Below are 24,880 nucleotides of genomic sequence, written 5' to 3' on the forward strand. Positions count from 1 at the left end.
CAAAATAGTGTATCCTACTCTGAAAAGCATATAGCCTAATTTTGTTCCCTGTACTAACTGTCACTTATGCCATTGGTAGCCCAGAACCTATGAAATGAGAAATGCTGCCCACTGCATACTTAGTCTCCCTGCTAATGCAGCTGCTACTGGTTAGGAAACTTTGGGAGTTAGTGCTTATCTACTACTGCATATTACAGGTTACCGAAACACTACCTTTTGCCTCCAGCATTTGACAAGTATTTCCTAGCTCAAGGACCTAACATTGTAGGTTTTTTTTTTTTTTTTTTTTTTTTTTTGTGGTAGTTTTTCCTCTATGGCCCTGTCAACGAATACTTCCAGTCACGTGTCTAAAACCTGCTTTTATCTCCCGGGGCCTGAAGATGATCCCACAAAGCTTCCTTGAGGTTTCAACTGATGCTGCAAAGAGACTGAGGCTTTAAGACAGCTTTGATTCTGGCTCTCAGTTTTGTTGCTTCTCTTTTAAAACCTCGCTCTACTTAGGCAAAGCAAATGTTAGAGTGCAGACATTTTCATACAACTAAAGAAATCTGGACCCTCAGAATATATCCTTTCAGGATAAATCATGATATTTTTATAAAGTACTATGATTAGCAGAGCCCACAGCACAAAATCCTACACCGTGCATTCCGTTACCTTTCTCTGCTCTTTCTCTTTGTATCATCGACAAGGGTGCTCACAGTCAACAGCTTTCCAGCCCAAGCACCCACTAGCTGCTTCTCATTCTGCAGGGAAATATGTGTGGGGATTATTCAAGTAAATCTTAACATTTTCAGACCTTCAGAAACAGCATGTGTGTTCTGAAGCCTAAGAAGGTAGAAAAAATACTAGCAGTTTAATTTAGAGAAAGAAAATAAATCATAATGTACAAAGAACAAACAGTGACATCTGTATTCATACAGGCAGATATAAGACCCCTTTAAAAAATGATATTATGATGTTGCAGCCTTCTTTAAATATATGTGCAACTAATGTCATATCCATCTTAAAAATAATCTTGTTTTTAGTTCATTTATGGCAATAATATTCTTGAACATGGAGTTATGGAATAAGCTCCAGAAAAAGCTGGCGTGAGTTTCAAGTCTTGAGTGCTGCTGCCATCTACATGGCAGGAAGACTATAAACTATAACAAACAACAAAAACATATTTGTTGCATTTTACTGGGCAGATCTTAAGTCTGTTTGCCAGTGTGATTACAGAAAAAAAAAAGTTATGAAGCTGAACACAATTTTTTATTGCCTTATGATTCTGTATGGGAAATTCATAATAATTTAGAGTACAATTTCCCCAGATCCCTTTAAACAAGGAATTTACAAATTATTTGGATGAAATCTGAGAATAGATAAGAAAAATGCAATTATTTTCCTAGTGTTTAATATTTCTAACATTTTTCTGCTGAGTATTAAGCTTTCAAATGCTAAATACAAAGTAAAAAATTCTCTTGGTTGCTGTAAAAATGGAGGGAGAAATGTGTACTTAAAAAAAGTGTACTTAATTACACTACATATATTACTTTGGTGATGCTATTTTTCATGGCTATCTTATTGAGAGTATTGCCAGAGGAAGAAAAACAGTTCTTAATTCTAAGTTTGTGAGACACTTAATGAAAATTCAGGCTGCATAACTGTCTTCTTCAGCTACTCTTTCTAGAAATACATGAAAGAAAATGACAAGTGCAGCTAAATTGGAATTGTGTAACAATTTCATCATGTGCACAGTCCACCCTAAAAAAATCTTGGCAGATGTCGAAGCTTCCTTATGTTTAATATTGCTTAGTAACTTTCACTGCTTCACCTTGGCATTTATATTTGTACTTACCTATCATACCATGTACAGGACTCTCATATTCTTCAGAATATGGGGAATGTAAAGTTTATGTGAGCATCAACTATGTCCTGCAGCACAGCTCCTGAATGCACTTTAGACTTTCCAGCAGGTGTCATTAAAGAAACAAACTTCCCATGATCCCCAGTAAGACAATCCTGGGTGATCATGTGATTTTATTTATTTATTTATTTATTGTGTTGCATCCAAGTTTGGTATTACTTCTAAAATAATATTGCTCAAGTATCACTTTGGGGATCTATGACTTCAAATTGTAAATCAAATCTAACTCAGTCTCTAGTAATAATTCTAAGAGTTTTGCCTAGCAGCTCACACTGGCTATTCTGTGAAGAAGGAAAAAGGGGAAGACCAGCCCTTTAAATTCCTTTGAATCCTTTTCTCTTGCAAGAATGACCTGCAAAATTCAACAGAAATATACATTAAGAGGAGCAGGATTTTGTCTTCACAGAACCCGCATCAGGAGTGTGCATGCTTGCTAACTATTCAGAATTGGCAGTGACTTTGAGATTTGTGTTCCAGCCCACTCACCCAGTCTGCCTTCAGAGAACATGTTCTTTCAAAAGGAGAAGAAACCTGGAGAGAAATGATGCTGTTTATTATACCTTGTCCCATTCTTTTCAGAATTTTCAGCAATTTTAGGTCAGTCAGATTAGCAAAATCATTTCCCTTGCTAGATTCCTGGTTCTACTTAGGGCTTGTAGCCCTGTTGCATTGTGGTCTTGTTAAAGTCTCTCTTTTTCTCTCTCTGAATCTCAGTGTTCTCTGATGGAACGCCAAGTCTCATTCAAATTCTATACCAATTTACCTTCAGAGAATCTGACTGGGAAAGAGTGTTGTTTAACAAAATTAAAAAAAAAATAGAACCCAGAAATGGAAGCTATGTAAAGAGCATGAGATTTCAAATTACAGTGGCTTGTATTTGGAGCCATAGATGAACAGTCTATTCAGGGAAGTTTCCAGGCATGGATCTCTGTCAGTGATCATTTAAAAAGTATGAATCATTTGGAAAATTCAAAATCCCTCAAATCAAAGACATGTCAATGAGTTTTGACTTGGGCTTGTACTAAAGAATCAGAAATGTGTCGTGTCCCATGTCCATTCCCCCCCCCCCCCACCTTTGTTTTTGATAATATAAAGAATTGTGAGCAAAAATGTATAAATGCCTATAGGATTTGAAAGCTTGAAAGCCAAAGATCTATTTTCAAGAAAGACCCTTTCATAATGCATCCTAAAGCTCCAATTTTGTGCTGAGATAATGCTAATGTAATTGTGGGTTACCCCTTACTTACATGGTATCAGTATCTCACCCATCTTCTTACCCTGGGCTGCTTGTTACTTCTCTGCTTGCACTGAGACCAGTGTTTTTGTTGACATGGCCTGGTCATATGAGCACTAGTGCAAACATAAGTAAGGAGACATGAAAGCATATGGCTGGAATGGGGAGAAACTGCCCTGTTTAGTGGAAGGATGTCCTAATACTGCTTAAAATATGAAATGACAACTTGAGTTATAAGGTTTAAGAGACCCCATGATTTCTGGAGGAAGAAGTAGAAAAAGGACCTTTCTCCCTAAGAAATACAGCTATTTAAGACTTTTTAATTCCATATCTAAAACTTAGACAAGTACTCTAAAACATTAGTCTATGACTCGTTTGGCAGGATTCCTTCAGTGTAACACAATAGAAAAATATATTCATAATTACGTTGCAACTTCATTGTAACATCAATCTCCATAAACATGAACAGAATGGTACATCATAGTGCATTAGTACAGAACCTTTTCTTCTTTTCAATCATCATTTTGATACAAAAAGATTGTTCTAAGCAAGTTCATCTTGAGCATATAATATATTTTTGGTTATTTGAAAGACCTCCAGACCACACTGGAAAAATACTCATTCTACGTAATTAAAAAAGTTCCTGCCTTACTGTGATGACTTACCAACTGGTAGGCAGCTAAGCACCACCACACCACTCTCTCACTCCCCCTTCTCAGAAGGAAAGTGGGAGAAAATATGATGAAAGTAGAGAAAAGTTTGTGGGTTGAGATAAGGAGCAGTTAAATGAAAGGAAAAAAATGCAAAGGCCACATGGAAGCAAAAGGAGAAAATTTATTCTATACTTCCCATCAGTAAGCAATGTTCAGTTGGTTCTTGGAAAGCAGGTCCCCTGTACACTCAGAAACTCAGGACTTGGGAACACTTTCATAATGAGAATTCCACCTTTCTCCTTCTTCCACCCCAGATTTTATTGCTAAGCATTACATTATATGGCATGGAATACCCCTTTAGGTCAGCTGTCCTGGCTGTGCTCCTCCACACGTCTTGCCCACCCCAACCTACTGGCCTTCTGGGGCGGGGAGTTGGAGACACAGCTTCGATGCTGTGCCAGCACTGCTCAGAAATAGGCAGCAATATCAATGTTGTTCTAGCTAGGAGTGCAGAGCAGAGCACTATATAGGCTGCTGTGGGGAAAGTTAACTCCATCCCAGCCAGACCCAGAACACTTACCTTACTGATACTATAATTATAATTAGCAGAAAGCACGCATAAGCATGTGCCAAACACCAATCATCACTGCACAAATCATTCCAAAGGGCTGTCTGTATTGGCAGTCTGCTGATGTGCACTGCTTTGCGGAATTAAAGACAAGCAATCAAATATTGTGTTGCACAAATGTAATTGCTACCACAGCGATACTGGGTGTTATGGACAATGCCAATTCCTTGAGCTATGAAACCACATTGAACACTCAGTTTTTAAAATATCTAGCAGAAATTGTTTTAAGATTTCCTACTCTTGCACTAAGAACAGAGTTGGCCCAAGTGAACTGATACAAAGGAGTAATGTTTGTAGTGAGGGTAAATGGACGTTTCAATGCCAATGGAAGAGTACTGCAGCAAAATAGAGGTGACTGTTGACAAGGATGTGTGGCAAAACAAATAGCAAATCCATGCCTTATAGTCCATTTGGTTTACTGTCTGCAAGGTACATGTATTGTTACTAAGTTCCTGTAGTTGTAGTTTTAATTTTATTTTTACCTTCTTGATGTTTTAATCTCTAATTTAATCATAAATTTAAGAAGAGGATACATGTCAGCTGAAGGCACGTTCTGCTTTCAGCTGTGCAGAACTTGTGTTATGCGAGTATAAATAAGTCTATGAAATTACTCCAGACATCCAGCATGCTAAGTGAAAGAATGAAGCCATTCCACTCAACATCTAGATTGTTTAGTCATGGTAATTCATACACAAGACTGTATAAACAAAAGATACGGTTTACATAGGAAAATGACTTCTAAGAATAAAGAAAGCTATTCCTGAAAAATACCAAATGTGTAAAACACATTGACTAATCTGTGAAAGATGTAATTTTCTGCAAGGCATGTAAAATTCCAGAAAAAGAACATTAAATTAACTTTATTTTTTCCTGGGCTGCAGCCCATTTCAATGGCATATACTTTAGCTGAATGCTAAATGCTGAATACACTAGAGCTGAATGCTTGCTTTAGCTGAAAGACTACTCCCATAATGCCCTTCAACTCAACATTTCTGAAGACCTCATACACTATAGCTTAGAGATACAGAGTCACAGGATATAAAAAAGAAAACAAACAAACAAAAGAATTCGTGTCTGTTTCACATTTAACCAAATTCATGTCATAGTACGGCAACAAGAACCTGGTTTTGTCACTCCTGCAGCCACATTTCCCCACAGGTAGGAGAGATTCATTGCCAGAGAATCTTTTCACGCCAAAGAAATCTTCATTTTCCTCGTTAAGGCAGATTTTGGCTAACATTGCAGTTAGGAAGGATAGTATCAGGTGATGGCTTCCACCATAAGATACAGATCCAGAACACATCCACAAGTCCCTTTGACTTCATTAGTGCTCCTACAATTGGTAATACAGAAAGTTTACCACTCTGTGTGGCTGTTCTTTGTCAAGCCAGCATAAATTTCTCAGAACTTTAGGAGATATGAGTCTAATCAACTGCACATATTTTCCAAACCTATTTTTTTTTTTTTAAATAAGGACAAAAAAGTTTAAATGTTTTTCCCCAAGAGCACAAATACAATTCAACAAAGTGCATCATTTGAGAATAGGACACAGATGGGCTTCTCCATATTCATACTGGCACCACATTTCTTCAGATGACAGTGCTGGCAGTATTTATAAAAGGAAAATTTACATGCTAGAAAAGACCAGATTTAAAATCAATTATCCATGCTGTCCTGTGCACACAAAAATTTTACTTTATTGTTTCTAGATATTCCACATTTAATTCAAACTATACATTTTTCCTTTAAATCATAGAAAATTCTTGATTTTTTTTCAAATTTGTTTTTTGTTCAGTGTTAAAATGTTAATGGTAATAACAGTCAGAGCCAAGGAGAGAGAAAAAAATGAATTAGCTTGTTTAAATTAGTTGTATACAACAGAATATTAAAAGTGAGGCAAGAGTTTTATGGTCAATCAATGTTGTAAGATTCGGAGTCACTACTTAAACTACTGAAAAATATCTTATAATAAGGACTTGATATTTTCTGTTAGAACTATTGAAATTAAATTGAATAAACATAAATCTATAAACAATGAAAGTGTGAATTGAAGTCAATAAATTAGCAAAAAGTGGCAGATCTTATGAAAGATATTTCTTCTGAAAATGAATTATTAAAGGTATAAGATAATAGCTACAGCAAGCTGTTCCATGTCCACACCACGTATGTCCTATTTATTGGCTGCTCTCTGGGATCTTCTCATTCTTTCAGCTAAGTAGGGTTTTTCTAACACACCTTACAGGAGCACACCTTAGATATCCATGGATGTGCCTTCATATCATCTGGAAAAGAAATAAATGTATTAATTTGGTTTAATGACTGTACAGTTTGAAGTAGTAAGCAAAAAATTTTTTAAATTATTTGATAATCTTTTGTTAGAGTAATAATTTATAACTTTTGTAATGGAAATAAAACTTTCAGCATCAACACACTAGGGTTAAAAAAAAGAGCACAAATATACCTCTAGAAAACTGTTCTGTTCTGTTTGCATCACAATTTCTATATTGCAAGAGGCAATGTGGAACCAAAATAGCTTAAGAAAATTTATAGCCTTCCCCAGAATTTTTGCTGAACAGTCCTACTCTCCTTTTTTTTTTTTCTTCTTTTTTTTTAATTTTTTCCTCTTACTGTTTTCTCTCTCTCTCTTTTTTTTTTTTTTTTTTTAACATCTTTTAATGGAACACTTTTTAGTGGATCAGCTGGAAGATAATTTCTGATAAAGTTAGTAAATTATTTATGTTTCCTCTGATAATACTATTTTCAAGTTTTATATATATCCTTTCCAGAGAAAATATTCTATAATAGCCATAAACAGCTATTATATCAACTATATGTATATATAACAGCTATATATATATATTATATCACAGAACTGATAGGAAGCTATATTAACAAGTCATTATAGTTTAACTCTGTCACAGTTAATTGGAATTCTACAGAAAAGCAATCTCAACCATCAATTTTTAGCTTCATGATTTTTTCCCATTTAATATATGACAACATTTACCACCTGAATTTAAAATAATGCTTCTATTAGAAACACTGTTTAAATAGACATGGCACACTTTATGAATACATGAGCACAGAGAAAGAAGCACACACTATTTTTTCCCAATATAATAACTATCTTCTCAGTTTATCATATTATCATCTCTCTGCATATGTGTCATAAATGTCCACTGAGGTAGTCTTCTGTTTTTACACTTTGATTTACTATGTATAACCAAACAAAATCAACCAATCAAACAAAAAATGAGTCGTAATACTTGCAACCCTGAATGCTGACAGGATGCGACATTGCATCTACTGCAGTGAAATTCTTACGGACTTTAATTTCTGGACTTACACCTAGCCAATAATATTTTATACACAGTTGATGAGTACTATGGGCTATCAGTGCCTGTGAACAGCCTCCAGCACTCCAGCTCACATCTACTGCTAACTACTATTGATGATGATGCAAATACAAAAAAATAAAATCATGCTTTTCTAGGGTGCTGCACACACTTGTCAATCTACTGAATACCTCCTGCCAGCGTACTGAACAATATAGATAAAGATGACATAGTGCTGATGTAAATAACGTAGTCTTCAGTTGATGGAAGGAACTTGGAGCTAGTAACAATATTCAAGAAAGTAATTATAACTTGGTTGATAACAAGATAATCTCAATTGTAGCGATGAATATTTAAGCACACTGTGGCTAATAGGAATCTATTCTTCTTGATACATCTCCATATTCTCATTTCTATTTGCTGCAATTCCTTTTCTAACAGATGGTACTTTAGGAGCAGTCAGAGACCTTTCTCATCTCTGTGACAAGATCTACCTAGGACATGCAACTATGTTAGCCTGTGAAAACTGCTTGTATTTTCACTATTAAGTGTTATACAACCAGAATTACATTATGTCCTGAATGAAGAAGGAAAAATATAGTACGTACAATGTTTTTGCAATGAACGCATGGGAGGATCATGAGCTGCAGAAGGCGTCACTTGACTCAGCCAGTCTTCCTGGCTACTGAAGGCCATAAGTATATAGATTTCTCACTATTTACATGGTTTTCATGTAAGAGATAGAAAACCCATTTATAATTTCAATCTACAGCTTTCGGTTGTTTTTTGTTTCTTTGCTTGATTTTGAGCTGTTCAGGGTCAATTTCCCTGTATTACCTAGCAAAATAATAAACTACTGCCTAGTCTGGTGCAAAATCTGCATTGGAGGAAATAAGAAGCAAGGGATATCTGTGCCTACATTGTTGCTCCTAACTCCAGCTCCAATCTATTCATTTTTCTCATAAGAGTTATGCTTGCAGAAGCCTCCTTAGTGGGACTGCAGCCCATATGGAAGCTAAGACATCTCCAGCTGTGTCAAGTCATGCTGCATTCCTCTCAGATTTTAACTGACAAAATTCTGAGCATTTTCAATTCCCTTAAAATTTATCTTAAGCAACTCCCTTTGAATAGGGTGATCTGCCTTTAGGAGTGTGAATTTTCCACCATTGTTTACACAAGAAAACTTGGGTGAGTAGCTCAGACCTAGAACTCTAACTTGGACACCTAAGTTTGGCCAGTTTCAGCCTCCTTCTCAATTTCTCTAAATGTGGAAAATTTGACTGATAAAATGGAAAACTGTGCTGAGAATATTTATACTGAAGAAGCATTCTAAGTGATACCGAACTCTTTATGGGGGGTTGGTATGATTAAAAGTTAAGTTCTGCAAAAGGATGTTGCAATTCTTATCTGATTATTATGTTCAAGGCAAGAGCAGAGGCAAGTTTGAAAAGCCAAGGCTTTGCATATCAAACAGAAGTAGTCCTCAGCATGTGGGGAAAATGGCAGTGATAAACCTACTATTAGGCATCTGGGAGAGAAACCCTGTATCTCCGCTGTGTGTGGGCTAAAATAGACATGAACCACTATCACGGATAATGGCAGCTTGTAGGCACATGAAGGGAGAAACTAAAATCTATCTCGCTTAGACAAGAAACTGCAGTCTGATATTTACCTGTGTCCATCACAAGTGAAAAGTGTTTGCTGTGAATTATCCAAGAGAAAAGTGCAGGTTGAAGGGTTTCATTTCCCATCTAAGAGTAGTTCGGATCACACATTGAATATAAGAAATCACAGGTAAATCTCAGACTGGGGTCTTGGGTAGTCAGATAGATTCCTGCCATCAGAGTATATATGTTTTTCCATGACTGCTGGAAGCCTACATCTGGAGCAGTGAGATAATGTGCAGACATGTAGAAAGTGTGAAAGCAAAACTAGCCAAGTATGCTTTATGTGATTTTAGAAAACTAAGATCACTTTGAAAATAATTCTAAGTCTAATGTCAAGGTTAGATACTGTACCTTTCAGCATCAGAAAACACAGTACACAGATGTGTCTGTTAATGGCTGCTCTATGTATCTAAAGCCTTACTGATTCTGGTAGAAGTTGTCATAAATAACCTTTTCTTGAAATAGTTGGAATTTCTTACAGGTATATTGTCATACTTTCACCTTTTCCCCATCAGAAGAGATAAATAAAGTCAACATATTTCTTAATGTCACTTTTGTGCATATATCAACATATGGTAAGCAAACTGCAACAGATTCTGCAAAAAATACATACATACAACTCTTACATAAAAACAAATTTGTAAGTTTGCTGAGACTTTGAATATGTGAGAGTGCTTCTAAAGTCCCAGGATTCATCAAATCAAATTCTGACCTCCCAGGCACTCTCAAATTCCAAGATCCATTCTGAAGTTAAAGCATCTGAGAAACACTACAGATAATCATACCCAAGTGAATGTCGCATTATTGTTTCAATGTTTGCTTCTAAAAGTAAGTAGTAAGTTTTAAGAGAATGTATTCTGTTACCAAATCTTTCCTTTCAAACAAGCACTTCTGTCAGAAGTGTCTTAATTTCTTATCACAGAATTTCATCCGCACAAGGAGCAATAAATAATTCATGTTCCTAGCTCTTTGTTGTGTGTCCCTGAACTGCACAGAGCTGGAAGGCTGACAGCTGTGTCAGGACAAGCACCAAAGATCTGACATGACAAGTGACTAACAAGTTTCTTTCAGTCTATAGTGAAAGAAGACAATGGCATATAGTGCAAAAACGAAATCCTGAAACAAAATGAAACTGTTTCTTTCTCTTTACCTAAGTGTTTGCTATGAGCTTATTTCTGACCCATAACCTCTGGTCATTTTATAGTACTGCCCAACCCCCTTTACTCCTCACATTCGCCTGGCCATTTACGCCTGTCCACGGATCAATATGAGCAATTCTTGGAGAAATACGATGTCTCCATGACAACCAAGCCACAAATTCTCAGTGGAAAGCAGTGAGACCAGTAGTGAAATCTCCTGAGGTTTTCAGACCTAGAAGACAAGATGTCTTAAAATGCAGGAATGGACAGAAACAAAAGCCAGAGTAATTCATTGTTTATTACCAGTTTAATGATGTCAGATGGACTGAATGGAACTCAGTTTTTAAGTTTATATGCTTTATCAACATGTATTTTTGCTAGTCAATATTCACCTCCTGACAGTTTTTTATTCTTTCCATATAGTCATGCAGAAGGCAGAATTGGATATTCAAGTTTCCATCCAAATGCGTGCATTTTGCCCCACAGAATAATTTAAATCAAGATTAAAATTAAAGCTATCTTAAGGGCACATTAATTCTCACCTCAGTGCGTTAGTACCACTTTGTTTAAATTCTTTCTCACTTCCAAACAGATCAGAACTTGGATGGCCAATCCACATTTTTGTGCATACTCGTTGTAGAAGAGACTACAGATATTTTCTGAAGGAGGTGTCATCTGCCACAGATAGCTTGATGTAGCCTTGATAAGAAATTAAACTGGTCTCCTTTTCAAGTAGCTTACCTATTTCTTTCTAAATCTCATGCTGCCTTCTGCTGTACAGCAGTGAGTCCAAGACAATGTGGCTTTAAAGTGAATATGGATTTACAATTCATTGGTTTCAATTATTCTAACGTATACTGGTGTTCACTTCTGTGGAAAAGATGAAAAGGGAATGTAGTTCAAATCAGGTATATGACAGCAGTTGAACTCCCAAGGAATCTTGGAGGAGTGGAGTGCACTGAAATATAATCCCCCAGACAGGGGTCCTTTCTGGGTTCTGAGATGACTTAGGGGACCTGACATGGATTTCAGACTGCACCCTTTGACTGAAAATTAAATCTCAGCAGTGTTCCTTGGGGAAGGATCAGGGGACTGTTGGCAGCTGCCCCCTGTCAGCACAGGCTGCAAGATTTGGAAATCTCTTAACTAAGCTGACAGGCCACAGAGACGATGAATCAAAAATATGATACACGGATCAGCACACAAAGATGCAAGAGGGTACACAGACACCAGATAAGGCAGGAAAGGAAAATACCACGTTAAGAAAGATGTTTAACTCTTTCACTAATGAGTGCTACATCCAGGTTACATATATGTTGTATGTGGGTCAAACTCACAGCTTGTTTGAAAGATCTTAATATTCAGTCACACAGAACATTTTTAATCATCTGTGACTGGATACATTTGATATTTAATTGTTTCCCTTTGGGAATCATTTAATAAATTTCTTAGATATCCCATAACTAGAAAGATAATGAAACTACATGAAGATAAATCTTTTAGTCACCAAAAATAATGCACTTTATGGATGTTCCTCTATTTAGCTGAATCAATGTTAAGAGTCATTAAAATGAAATCATGATTGTGAACTGATTTAGAGAAAAGAATCAAGCTACTCAACACTACCAATTTGCTTTCCTCCAGAGATACAGTGTTTGAATGTCCACTGCTACATTCAACTGCAGTATATACAGTGCTTCTAAGTTTTCATAATCTCATGCTACCTTCAAAGGGTCAGACATCATACATATATTAACTAAGCAGTATAGTCCAAAACTAATTATAATGAACTGGTAGTGTCAGCTTTCTTTTTGGTCATAAAGCCTTTATCCTTTCTAAGACCTGAATTGTTGATGAAAGAGGAAAGGATAACAGCTCCATACTGTGACCCCTGGAGGTGACCATTAATTTGACATTGCAGCTGCTAAAAAGGAAACAGCATTACAATGTGCCTTTTTCACAGACCCAAAAGCTGCGTCAGATTTATCACTTGATACTTGGTGACTGTCTTTAAATAGTTCTCACCTGGACTCTCAGACTCTTCCAAGACACATCTGTCAGGCACATCCTCCACATCTTGGAAGTTTGCTGAGTTTGAGCTCTTGTCATGCTTCAGTGCACTAACTGGAGCAATAAAGAATAAAAACAGGGGGAGAGAGAAATGTAATATATCCAGAAACAAAGACTTCCTGATCTTCTGCAGATCATTCAATGCTGAAAATATAAATTATAAACTCAAATGATAGATTTAAATAAAACCAAAACTCAAAGTACATATATGCAACCATAACGCATTTGAAAAGTCTATAGACAAGAATTCATCTGGGGAGAAGTTTGAGACATTGGCTTAAATTTGATCTCTTTGAAGTAAAGAACAAACAACAAGATTTTTTTTTTCTTATATAAGCCAAAAATAATAAATTAATTTAGTAGTCATAATAAGTGCTTTTCTGTTTCAGTAAAGAACCCAGTAAACAACAAAAAAGACCAATTAGCTGGTTTTGCAATTACTGGAGTCATTCACCAGTAGAGAAATTACATCCATTTTAAGATTAAAACATGTTGAATATAACAAGCTTGAATCTGTAATAAAATTAGTTATAATTATAATATATATGTTTATAACTACATAATATATATAGCTATAATAGCATGCAGAAGAAAATAGACTCAATTGCAGTTTAGATATGGTAAAATTTGATTTCATTTACTTAATCGCTAAAACCATTTTAATTTTAGAGTAGAAAAATATTTTAATGGAAATAGTTATTTGTCTGTATATGACTTTTTAATTCTCTTGGTTTAAAAAAAAAAAAATCACGAGTTTTGCTGAAAAGAATAAAGGTTTTTATCTTGACAATGTTAATTTCTCTCTCCTGCTCAATATCTTCATATGGAACCAAAAATGCATTAAAGAAGAACAAAGAGTAGATCTCAAATTTTCAGTCCCATTAAAACTCTGATTAATTAAAAGCTGATCTCATTTCTTAAATAAATGGTGCTGACTTGTTTTTTCCCTAATATCTACAAAACTAAGAAAAGTTCCAGGCTTCCAGTCCATGTGGGTTGGGATCACAATGGCTATAAACAATTCCAGCACAGATTTATCCTGTTTTTAAAACAAGTGCCATTTAAAGAAAGAATTATTCCGTTTTAACTTTTGATGGATTTGTTTTTGTTTTTTACCGGACCCATTTAAATTTGCCAAAATTATTAGTGAATTAACAAGGCATCAGGGCATTATTAAGGCAGGAAGACCTCAAAATACACATATTCCACTTCGACATTCTTCACTTTCCATCAGCTTGCAGCTATTGATCCCAGGTCACCAAAAGTTTCCATCATTCTTGACTCCTACACCTACACAGGATCCGCTTGAAGCAATCATGCTTCAGCACAATTGTGGAGTTAGACCCTTGAAAATACAACATTAAAACAGAATAAAATAGTAAAATCTTTGATACTAACACTGCACATTTCAACTGAAAAAAAATAGTTTCCTAAAAACATCTGCTGCAGATGGCAACCAAGCAAAAGCAGTCTTTAAATTTCTAACCATACAGCTAGTAAACGTGTAACAACAGTCAACTTATCCACATAAAGAGGCGTTTTAGTTCATACCTCTACCATTGAAGTGTTGACAAAATTATCTGCATGAGGTGCATTGACAGTGAAGAACAACTTACAGTAAATAAAATATGTTCTTGTTCATTCAAGAAAATGCTACAACATGTGCAGGAAGAAATGTTTTCATAGATGTCTGTGGTTTTGTCTGATTTTTACAATATTTAAATAATTTTCAAATTTATATGAAGGCCAGGTTTCCCACTTCAAAAAGACAAACTGGAAACCTCAAGTGTGTGTATTGTATTTATATATTTGTTCTGTGACAGATTTATTAGAACATTCTTTCTAAAACAGTTCTTCCTATTAAGCACCGAGCTCTGCTGTGCTGAGTGATAGATAGAGCCATTACAGCTGTACGAATTTAGAAGTCAGAACTCCTCTGAAGTAGAGCAATAGGAAAATTTCCAACAGAGAATACTATGATAAAAGGGAGAAAACAAAACATACAGCTATGACTCTGGAGAGGATGAGAAAAATCACAATAGCTATCTTCTCTAAACAACATAACAGTCACCAAAAATTCAGAGTTAGACTTTCAAAATGAATGGACCTGAAGTTCCTGACTTGAGGATAAGTTGTGAGGTGTATTTTTATCCAGTAAGTAACTCTGAGTGGCCATCCTTTTCAAACTATCACTGTTTTTCTTGGGTCTAGTTACTAAAAGCTATGTAATATTAGTTTAATTAAGGTAAGGTGATTCCAAGGGAAGAAGAATGCTTACTTGATGTCTAATTTAAAATGTGGTGTGATGTTGAGGCAAAATTCACACCTCTGAAAAAAATCTTTGGGGCACCTATGCGGGAAGGACCAAACAGTATAAACTCATTATCATATATAACATATGCGATGCATTTTCCCTTCTGTTCAGCCCTTTCTGTCAAATCAAATACAAAGAAGACAATATGTAGCTGGGGTACTGGGCACACAATCCTTTAGCCATTTCCTAAACTGGACTTGAAATCTTGCCTCTCAGATGAAATACATGCAGAATGTGAACTATTTTTGACACAAAGTGTGTCCAAAAACATAGTGGAGTGAGGGCTCTGAATCAGGCCAGGACCAAACATGCAAAAGAGACGTATTAGAGGGTTTTGTTAGGACATAGATTTAAGGACAGAATCACAAAATCAGAAAGTAAGGAGAGAGAAGGTTTGAAAGAGATGATGAAGAGCTCTGATTTAGTTGTTTATTCTGCAATAATGACAAACATCAGTGGAACCACCAGATCTGATTCTCTTCATTATCACATATCTGTTTGAGTTCTGATAATGAAGAGAAGACAGCTATAAGGAGGTCCATACACAGATGGCATACATCAGAAAGAAAGTGTGAATTGAACAAGAAAGAAATCAAATGAGAGTCTAGCAGATCCCTGGACAAAACAGAAGAATCTCCATGTGATATGCTTAAGTAAAGATTGCAGAGATAAGGGGAGATTCTTCAGAAGATGGAGTCAGAGAAGCCCGAGAGAGACAAAATTGATTTAAAAAAGGGTCATGGGTAGAGCTCATACCATCCGACTAATGATGGAAAACAACAATGAAACGCTGTCATCAATAGTTGATTGGGAAAGAGCTGTTAGCAACAAATTTGAGGAAGTGGAATGTACAGATGGGAAGGGTTTTCACAGCGATGGAGAAGCAGATCTCTAGATAACTAAAGTAAAAAGCTGCTGGAGAATGATGTTCAGCCAGCAAGGGTGAGGTCAGCAAGTGAATGTTTCAGAAAACCAGGATAAGGTCACTGGTGCAAGTGAGGGATGAGTATCTTAGCTTTGTCACTTACCTCTAAATACACATATCTCCCTAGATAATACAGGCAAATAAACTTCACAATATCCTAGTTTGTGAAGTTATATAATAGTGCATGCAGTGAGAAAAGAAAGGGACCTAGGCAAAGGTCTTCACATCTTTTTTTTTTTTTTTTTTTAAACACACAATAAATGTGTTACATGCTCTATTTGAAGAGGAAGGTTCCTTAAAAATATCACAAAAGACAGAAGAACAAAGGGAATTGAAAAGTTAAAAATAACACAAGAACAGTCTGGCCCAAATAAAGAGTGAAAGTTAAAAAATGGCATTATGTAATCATGGAAAAAAATCAAAAAATTGTAAAACTGAAACCTACTTTACTGTATTCTCAGCTACAGGAATGTGATTTTATGTTCAAATATCAATAGGGGAAATATTGTTTTGAATTGATTATACCTAGGTTATTGATGGAATTTCAGAACTGATGTAACCATAAATGGTATGATCATTACTTATTCTGAGGATATTCCATCTTATTCTGGACTTAAATGGACCTTAACATTATGTTTGTTTCCATTTGAAAGCTAATTTATGTAGCTGAAGTGATGTAAATTTCTGGAGTTCAAATAAACCCCAAATCTATGTGTCAGAGAAAAAAGTTAGGAAACAAAAATTTCTGACATAACCCCAATGATATGTTCTTTATCCATGTTTTCTTAAAACACGGATAGTAGAAATTACCCTTGTTAGAATGGAAGTAAGGAAAAAGGACAGATTTCATAGATGCAAAAGACCTTGAACTTCATATGTAAAGTGATGTAAATCTTCATTGTATAGAATCAATCTTGAGGACTGTGGTAATTTTTCTGATATATCTTAATAAGCTCTTCAGAGTTGTTTACTGAATTTGATTCTCTTATATTAAAACATTAAAAAAGAAAGAAAAAGACAAGATAAGTATGGAATTTAGAATAGTAAATGAATGTTATCAGATCAGAGTATTCAATGAAACATTTATGTAAATAGTTTCCAAATATTTCAAGTTCCAAAAAAATAAAAACAAATTATTTACAAAGAGATCACAAACTCATTTGTGACCTGCCTGTGAAAGAACAGTCTTCTTGTAAAAGAGCTGTTAAATGATAAGCTGTTCTTTGTGAATATGTACTAATCACTGATTACAGCAACAGCTAATCACTATCTTATTTCTATATGTTTTGTTTGAACTCTGAAAAGCCTTGTTCCATGCTGGAAAGAAACATCAGACACTAAAGTTTAGGTAACCTGTTCTGCATACCGATTTTCACAGGGCAGATATATTGGAGAAAGTTTGCATAACGCAGGTGAATCAACCAATTCACATTTTTTGATAATATGCCTTTTTTATTAATAAGGTGGATTAATAAATTAGACACAGTGTGTCTGCAGAGAAAACAGTAACATATTTGTCATTCAATATGTGACATTTCAAAACAAGCTGAAAACAAAACAAAAATTATTTTTCATTCAAAGATATTAGGTAAGATTGGCTATAGGTTATACGTGTAGTTATGGTCCAATGCAGAACATAAACCAACCTGAATTTAAGTAAAACTGCAGGAAAAAAAGGTATGTAAAAGAAAAACTTGGTAATTTTTCATTTCTATAGATTCAGCTGCTCTTCAATGGGATTCATTGGGTCTACCATAACCATAATACACCAAAGAAGCTAGATTGACAACTGGGAAATAAATGTTTTGAATACTATTTTTAAAAGGTTGTTTCACAGATATCATAAAAAGAGTAAGAATACCTTCACGTACTGAGAAAACATCATCTACTGCACTTGTCTACCTCACTGTTTAAAAGTAAATGCCAAGGAATTTAAAAGGAAATGCCAAGGAAGAATGCAACACCCATACAGTAAAACCACCAGAAACTCCTCCTAAATTACATTTTGACACTCAGTTAGTTCCAGAAACAGACTCTTTTTGTTTGTTTGTTTGTTTTGTTTGATATTTAATAACTCTCAGTATATTGTTCTTCCATAAACTTTCCCACTCTTCCCCTAAGTGTGTAGCATTTTCAGACCCCATATTCTAACTTGCCTTAACATATAAGGCTCTGTGGTTTTATGATTTTTATGGTTTTATAGGGATCACAGAATCACAGAATTTCTGGGATGCATCTTCTTTCATTTGTTTGTGTGTGTCCCTACTAGCTTAACATGAAACTCCCCAGCTCTGTGGAAGAAGAAGGTATATGGAAGACTCCTGCACACTACACTCTCTGTGGTGTTCATGGTGTTCAACCAGTCTTTTGTTGTATCCTTTTTCAAATTTTAACTTTTTTTTTTTTTTTCTCCAAGTTGAGAATTACTATGCTACTTAGCATTTTATTTATTTTATTTTATTTTATTTTGCCATGTATTTTGATTTTCACTAGTACAAAAATGCATAAAGTATTCATGAAATGGCAGGTGAAGTATTATCAGCACTTGCCACAATCAACTGGAAACAGGACAAGGTGATAATGAAGTACCACCAGCCCATATGGAGCACTCACCCTTCCACTGCAGTGATAGAACTCACCACTGAGCAGTGTGCCAGCAGGCAGATAGGCTGGGGATGTGCCCTTGATATTACCAATGCTGAGTACAGCACACAGATTACTTCACACGTTTTTACAGGTGATGCTCCTGTTTACAGAATCTGCTACAGTGTTTGCCTTTGTTGCCACAGTTTCCACCCCATCCTGTCTTTCCCCAGAAGATTAATCCTACTCAGTCTAGATCCTTGCTCTTGCCCTTATTGAATTGAACCCTGTTGGTTTTGTTTGTTTGTTTGTTTTCTCAAACCATTTCTCAGGTCATATAAATGACTAATTCATCTTGGTGACAAGGGACATCAGTTGCTCGTCATTTCCTAATATTTAGTGACATTAAAACAAACAATCAATTAACAACAACAAAAACCACAAAGAAAATACTCTACTGATGTATGTAGTTGTCACTTAATTGAGAATGACTTGTTATTTTCTGATGATTGAATGTGACATTGGCTAAAATTTGGTTTAAGGTTTTTATATATTTTAAATAAAAAAACATCTAAAACTCTGTTGTGTTTTTTTTTTTTCTCCCTCTCTATATCTATGAGGACAGAATTACTCCAGACAGGAAAACTGAAATTTTCAGTGATTTTTTTCCCCAATATACCTTGAAGTTTTATTCACCCAGAGGGACTTCCCTTTTTCTCTCAACTAAAATACAGTGGCATGTAACAAATTATGCTCTCAAAGGACATCCTATTTTTGTTTCATTAGTGCAATGAAACATTCACTCAATTTTAAAGCAGTTGTCTTGATATTAGTTATGATTTATATCAGAATCTGTCCATGTATTCTGTGTACTATATATAATAAAGTACATAACTAGTTAAATTTGTCTCAGTGGGTTCTGCTGCAAGAAATAAAATTCTTTCCCATAAAATCCCACACAGCATTTATTGCAAAGCTCTGAAGCATATGCTTCTGTAAAACTTAGGAGGATTGTAAAAAGGAAAATGTAACCCCAAACCATCTTTAATTCTTTTATCATTATACACTGCTTTTTCTTCTCAATAATCTCTCTAGCCAGAAAGCCCAACTTTCTTTTATCCAGTTTCCCTAAATATCCGGTTGTGTGTGTTTTAAACAAACTGGTGTAGGACTGAATAGTGTAATCACATTTGATTAATGTTATTTATACTTATTCCCCCCCCCCCTTTATTTTTTCCTCCATCCAGTCACTGGAAGATAGTAGAAATAAATTTTTACAAGAATTATTCCTTCCTTCCTTCCTTCCTTCCTTCCTTCCTTCCTTCCTTCCTTCCTTCCTTCCTTCCTTCCTTCCTTCCTTCCTTCCTTCCTTCCTTCCTTCCTTCCTTCCTTCCTTCCTTCCTTCCTTCCTCCCTTCCTCCCTTCCTCCCTTCCTCCCTTCCTCCCTTCCTCCCTTCCTCCCTTCCTTTCTCTTTCTCCTTTTCTTTCCTTTCCTCCCTTCCTCCCTTCCTCCCTTCCTTTCTCTTTCTCCTTTTCTTTCCTTTCCTCCCTTCCTTCCTCCCTTCCTTCTTCCCTTCCTCTCTCTTTCTCCTTTTCTTTCCTTTCCTTCCTTCCTTAAAATGTATGGCCTCTCCTTTCCTGTCCTGTCCTTTCTTCTGAAAAATATATAAAGTCTTGCTTTTTGCACATCAGATTAATGGTGTGAGATAGTTCATATTGCACATACAGTTGCCTATTAGTATATCAATAGCTTCTATAAGAACATCAAACACATAAAGAAATCCATATTTTTAAAATTGCATTATTGCCAGATTATTCATGAAGATAGATTTATTTGGCATTCAAGTCCAAAATCCTTTTAATTATTCCATTTATACACAAGAATTCTTGTTGATTGCCTCAGTTTACTTCTAAAAACAAAATGAAACAACAGTGTGTAGCACTTTATGACACTCACATATCCCTGTTCATAATGTGAATCTTATAGCTTGCATACTCGTCCCATCTCTTGATCAAAGCTTTCCAAATAGCTTAATCCATGGGGAAAAATATACACAGAGAATCTTTATTAACCTCTTCTGGACAGATTATTGTCATTACTTTGCCTTATGGCCTTGAAGATGCATTACTGATAGGGAGGTAAAGCCAACAGCAGCACAGCATGAAACTGCTGAATGACTGCCGTACGAAAGTGGAAGTACTTATTTCCAAGACATTTCTGTGATGCTCCCTACTGTTAAAATGTTATCGGACTTTAAAAGATTTTCAGTTCAATTGTAAGCAATAAGTAAACTCAGGCAGTACAGTACCGTATACCAAACAGTTTCACTAGCTGGTCAAATAGGCATTATTCCAAGAAACTAATGTTGTATAGGACTGCTTCCTGGTGGCTGAGACCTCTGATTGGCAAAAGACAGTGGACTTTTCAGTCAGCAAGCTAGTTACCCATGGATGTGGCTCGAGGCTGACACACAGATTGACTGGTTCACACTAATTTACTTCACACAGATTCCATTTATCTCCTAGAAGATCCCCTGGCAGCAGCTTATAATGGCATATCCTAGGATGCCTGCCTGCATGAGTTTTTAAAGCGGCAGAGCTTGATGAATCTAAGTCCAGAAAACAGTTCACAGATTGAGGACTAGGTGCAATCAAAAAACATCAAGTAGCACAGCTGGGACTTGCTAGCTTGCTTGACTGGTTTGAGCAGCTGAGCATTAACTACGCTTGCTTTCCTGCTGGCAGCCTTGTGTCACTAGGACAAATAGGAGCAATGCCTCACAAAGGAAGAAAAAGAAAAAGAAAAAGAAAAAGAAAAAGAAAAAGAAAAAGAAAAAGAAAAAGAAAAAGAAAAAGAAAAAGAAAAAGAAAAAGAAAAAGAAAAAAAAGAAAAAGAAAAAGAAAAAGAAAAAGAAAAAGAAAAAGAAAAAGAAAAAGAAAAAGAAAAAGGAAAAGGAAAAGGAAAAGGAAAAGGAAAAGAAAAGGAAAAGGAAAAGGAAAAGAAAAAGGAAAAGGAAAAGAAAAAGAAAAAGAAAAAGAAAAAGAAAAAGAAAAAGAAAAAGAAAAAGAAAAAGAAAAAGAAAAAGAAAAAGAAAAAGAAAAAGAAAAGGAAAAAGAAAAGGAAAAAGAAAAGGAAAAGGAAAAAAAGGGAAAGGGAAAAAGAAAAGGAAAAGGAGAAGAGAAGAGAAGAGAAGAGAAGAGAAGAGAAGAGAAGAGAAGAGAAGAGAAGAGAAGAGAAGAGAAGGGAAGAGAAGAGAAGAGAAGAGAAGAGAAGAGAAGAGAAGAGAAGAGAAGAGAAGAGAAGAGAAGAGAAGAGAAGAGAAGAGAAGAGAAGAGAAGAGAAGAGAAGAGAAGAGAAGAGAAGAGAAGAGAAGAGAAGAGAAGAGAAGAGAAGAGAAGAGAAGAGAAGAGAAGAGAAGAGAAGAGAAGAGAAGAGAAGAGATTATGGCATTACAAATTTCACAGAATACTATTAACAGATACAGGGAAAAATCATTAGAACTTTTAATCTTTATGCAACTCAAGGATTACCAGACTAAGTAACACTCTAGTTAGCAAGTCTCTTTTTGTCATGTTAACAGTTTGTAGGAAAAAAACAACACCTGAACAAATCTAAAGTTGTTGCCATTTATTTCCTATTTAAAATAAAACTGTATTCAATCTAGTATTAGGTGTACAAAGAATAACAGTTACCAATATACTGGGTATTACATTATAACAGATGAGGTACAGGTTAATGCAATTCCTCACCTCCTTAGAGAGCAATAGAGTTTGATGGGTGCTGATTTTTAAATAGTATTTTTAAAAGGACTGAAAATACAGGTTTACACTATAGCTCTCCAAATTCAGATAGATAGAAACTATTCTTTAAAGTCCTCGTCAGAAAGGAAGCAAAATTAATATTATTGGACAGTAACATTTGACAGCAAATGTCCTGTGAGAGATACAAAGCACATTTAGTACTTAGAAGGTTAAAGACTCTGCTGTAGTGCTAGTTGATGAAAAAGTAGGATTAAGGCTTTAGTGTGAGTCTTGACATGATCATGTTGTCTGCCTGCTGTCTTAAGCTTCGAAAAACAGCTGGGATCATCTTCTTCTAAGCTCCAACTCAAAGATGTTTAAGCAGTTCCCAATCCAATTAAACAGAGATAAATATAAGGAAGAGCCCTACTGAGCCCAATATTTTTTTTTTTTTTTTTTTTTTTTTTTTTTTTTTTTTTTAAATGAAAAACAGCATAATTGCAGGTTACACAACTCCTTAATCTCACTTTAAACCTAACAGACTGCTGCCTTAGTGTGCACATGGCAGGCCCAGTTAACCCAAGCGTTCTGTATTGGTGTGCTTAATTTTGGTCATTATCTTTTATTATGTTACTTGTAATCCTAAAAGCCTATGATTGTGTCCAGATATCTGGCAAGGATTGTACCTGGATTAAGAGTAATGGATTAATTGGATGGTACTGTATGAGTAGTAGATGGTTTTGCAGTGAAACTGCTGTACAATTTTTAATTTGTGAACTCCACTTGCTTCCTTTTCTGTCCCTGTCTTCTAAACAAATTCCATTTTTGAACATTAGCAGTGGTGTTGTAGTAACATATTCTCACCACTAACATGACAGCACTACAGAAATAACACTGCTGTGCATAGTGGACTGCTTACTAAAATCCTCTTCATAGAAATTATTGGAAGACATAGAAATACTATTTTTCTGGTAGAATTTCACGTTCCATTTAAAAGTGGCTATCTCACATACACAGCCCAGTCATAATATTATTACTTAAAAGCTTAAAGCATTAGGCCACTTGTTTTTCATACAGCCTGAAGACCTTTGAGGTGTACATATGTAGTCATGCAGTACTATGTATGAAACACTTGCCAAGGTATGTATTTTTTCAGTGATTAGGGTTAATGCTATAAAAGCAAAAATCTGCATATGTAATCCTTCTGCTTTGTCTTACAAACATGCACTAGGACATTCTCCAAGTATGTGAAAGCAAAATCTTATTAGTGACTACCTGATGTACAGGATCCTCATGTCTGTAAGAGCAAGAAGGAAATTTAAACAAGGAGTGAACTGTTCGCAGTAGCTGTTACATTATGCATGACTCTTGACTAAACTGTATTTAATTAACGAGTTTCAGTTGCATGTTTATTTTTATTTTTTTGTAGTAAACTGGTGTTTTAGGCAGCAAACTAGCTTCTAATGGATTTATATAATTTTGTATTTGTTCCCAAACAACAGCTGCTCCAAGTAATTGTTCCTTTGTAGTGTGGCTAGAAATCCATTTTGCACATGTGGACTATGATTCTGATCTCTTATACAAGCATAAATCCAAGTTAATTCTAATGGAGCTACACTCCTGATGCAGTTGAGAACAAAATCTATACTTTACTTATCTATGAATTAATAATAAAAAAAATGTTGATACATATAAATGTTGGAAAGGTGCTTTGTTGAATTGTTGGTAATGAATGTGCACCATTTTTTTTTTTTCAGTTATGACAAAGCAGACACAAATCTGGGAAACAGAATTTCCCTTCAAGCAGTACAGTATATATTACCAGAAAAGCAATGTGATACTCCCTGAAATGAGATGATGACCAAGAAATGGTAAAGTAGTTAATAGGTAAAAGATAACCCCTGTCTGCACCTTAATACCATTCTTACTGCACCTTAATACCATTCACATGTGCTCAACTTTATTCCTCAGGCCATCTTCAAGACATATGTGTAAATGGAAAAAGGGCCTGGACCCTCCACTTTGAGATGGGCAATAAATAAGTAAGAAAGAGGAGACTACAGGCACTTGCAAAGAGACAGGCATCTAAGGAGAAGACTGAAAGTATCCCTGTAGTTCAGAGGCTGTGTGAAACCACACACATGAAAAATTGAAAAACACAGTTCCAAAATGCAGATGATCTTTCTCTTGATACGTGAAAAATGGTACAAGACCATGCTTTTACTGGAGTTAGTCATCACAGAGGTTGAAGAGCCAACAAGTAACATGAGTCTGAGCTTATCCATACTCTCTTTGATTCAAATGCCACATAAGAGTGTGAGGACGAAAGAATCCAGATGGAGAAGCAGCAAGATTTTTTAAATTGTTAGATTCATTGCAATTCACTTAAATATATTTTGTAAGATGAAACAGGAGCCTGAAGCTCAATGCACCCAATCTTAAAATTTTGCAATCAATTTGATCATGCTGCCCACCTTCAGCATATGACTCAACTCTTCAAAAGTGAGACTTAAAAAAGAAGGAATCATAGAATCATTCAGGTTGGAAAAGACCTCTAAGATCATCTAGTCCAACTTTTAACCTAGTACTGGCAAGTCCATCTCTAACCTCTAAACCATGCTCCTAAGTTCTATGTATCTATGCTTCTTCACAACCTCCAGAGATGCTGACTCCACCACTTCCCAG

General features: G+C 35.5%; 1 protein-coding gene across 1 annotated transcript in view; it reads right to left on the reverse strand.

Moving 5' to 3' along the window:
* Window positions 1–6,647: 6,647 nt before the first annotated feature.
* Window positions 6,648–24,880, reverse strand: part of WDR72 (WD repeat domain 72) — a 109,789-nt gene continuing 91,556 nt past the window's right edge. The window contains exons 18-19 of the mRNA XM_032195171.1: window positions 12,588–12,686; window positions 6,648–6,703 (exon numbers count right to left, since the gene is read on the reverse strand). Coding sequence (XP_032051062.1) covers window positions 6,648–6,703; window positions 12,588–12,686 — 155 coding nt within the window. The remainder of the gene's footprint in view (window positions 6,704–12,587; window positions 12,687–24,880) is intronic.

The sequence above is a fragment of the Aythya fuligula genome, chromosome 11 (assembly GCF_009819795.1).
Source record: "Aythya fuligula isolate bAytFul2 chromosome 11, bAytFul2.pri, whole genome shotgun sequence".
Classification (NCBI taxonomy): Eukaryota; Metazoa; Chordata; class Aves; order Anseriformes; family Anatidae; genus Aythya; species Aythya fuligula.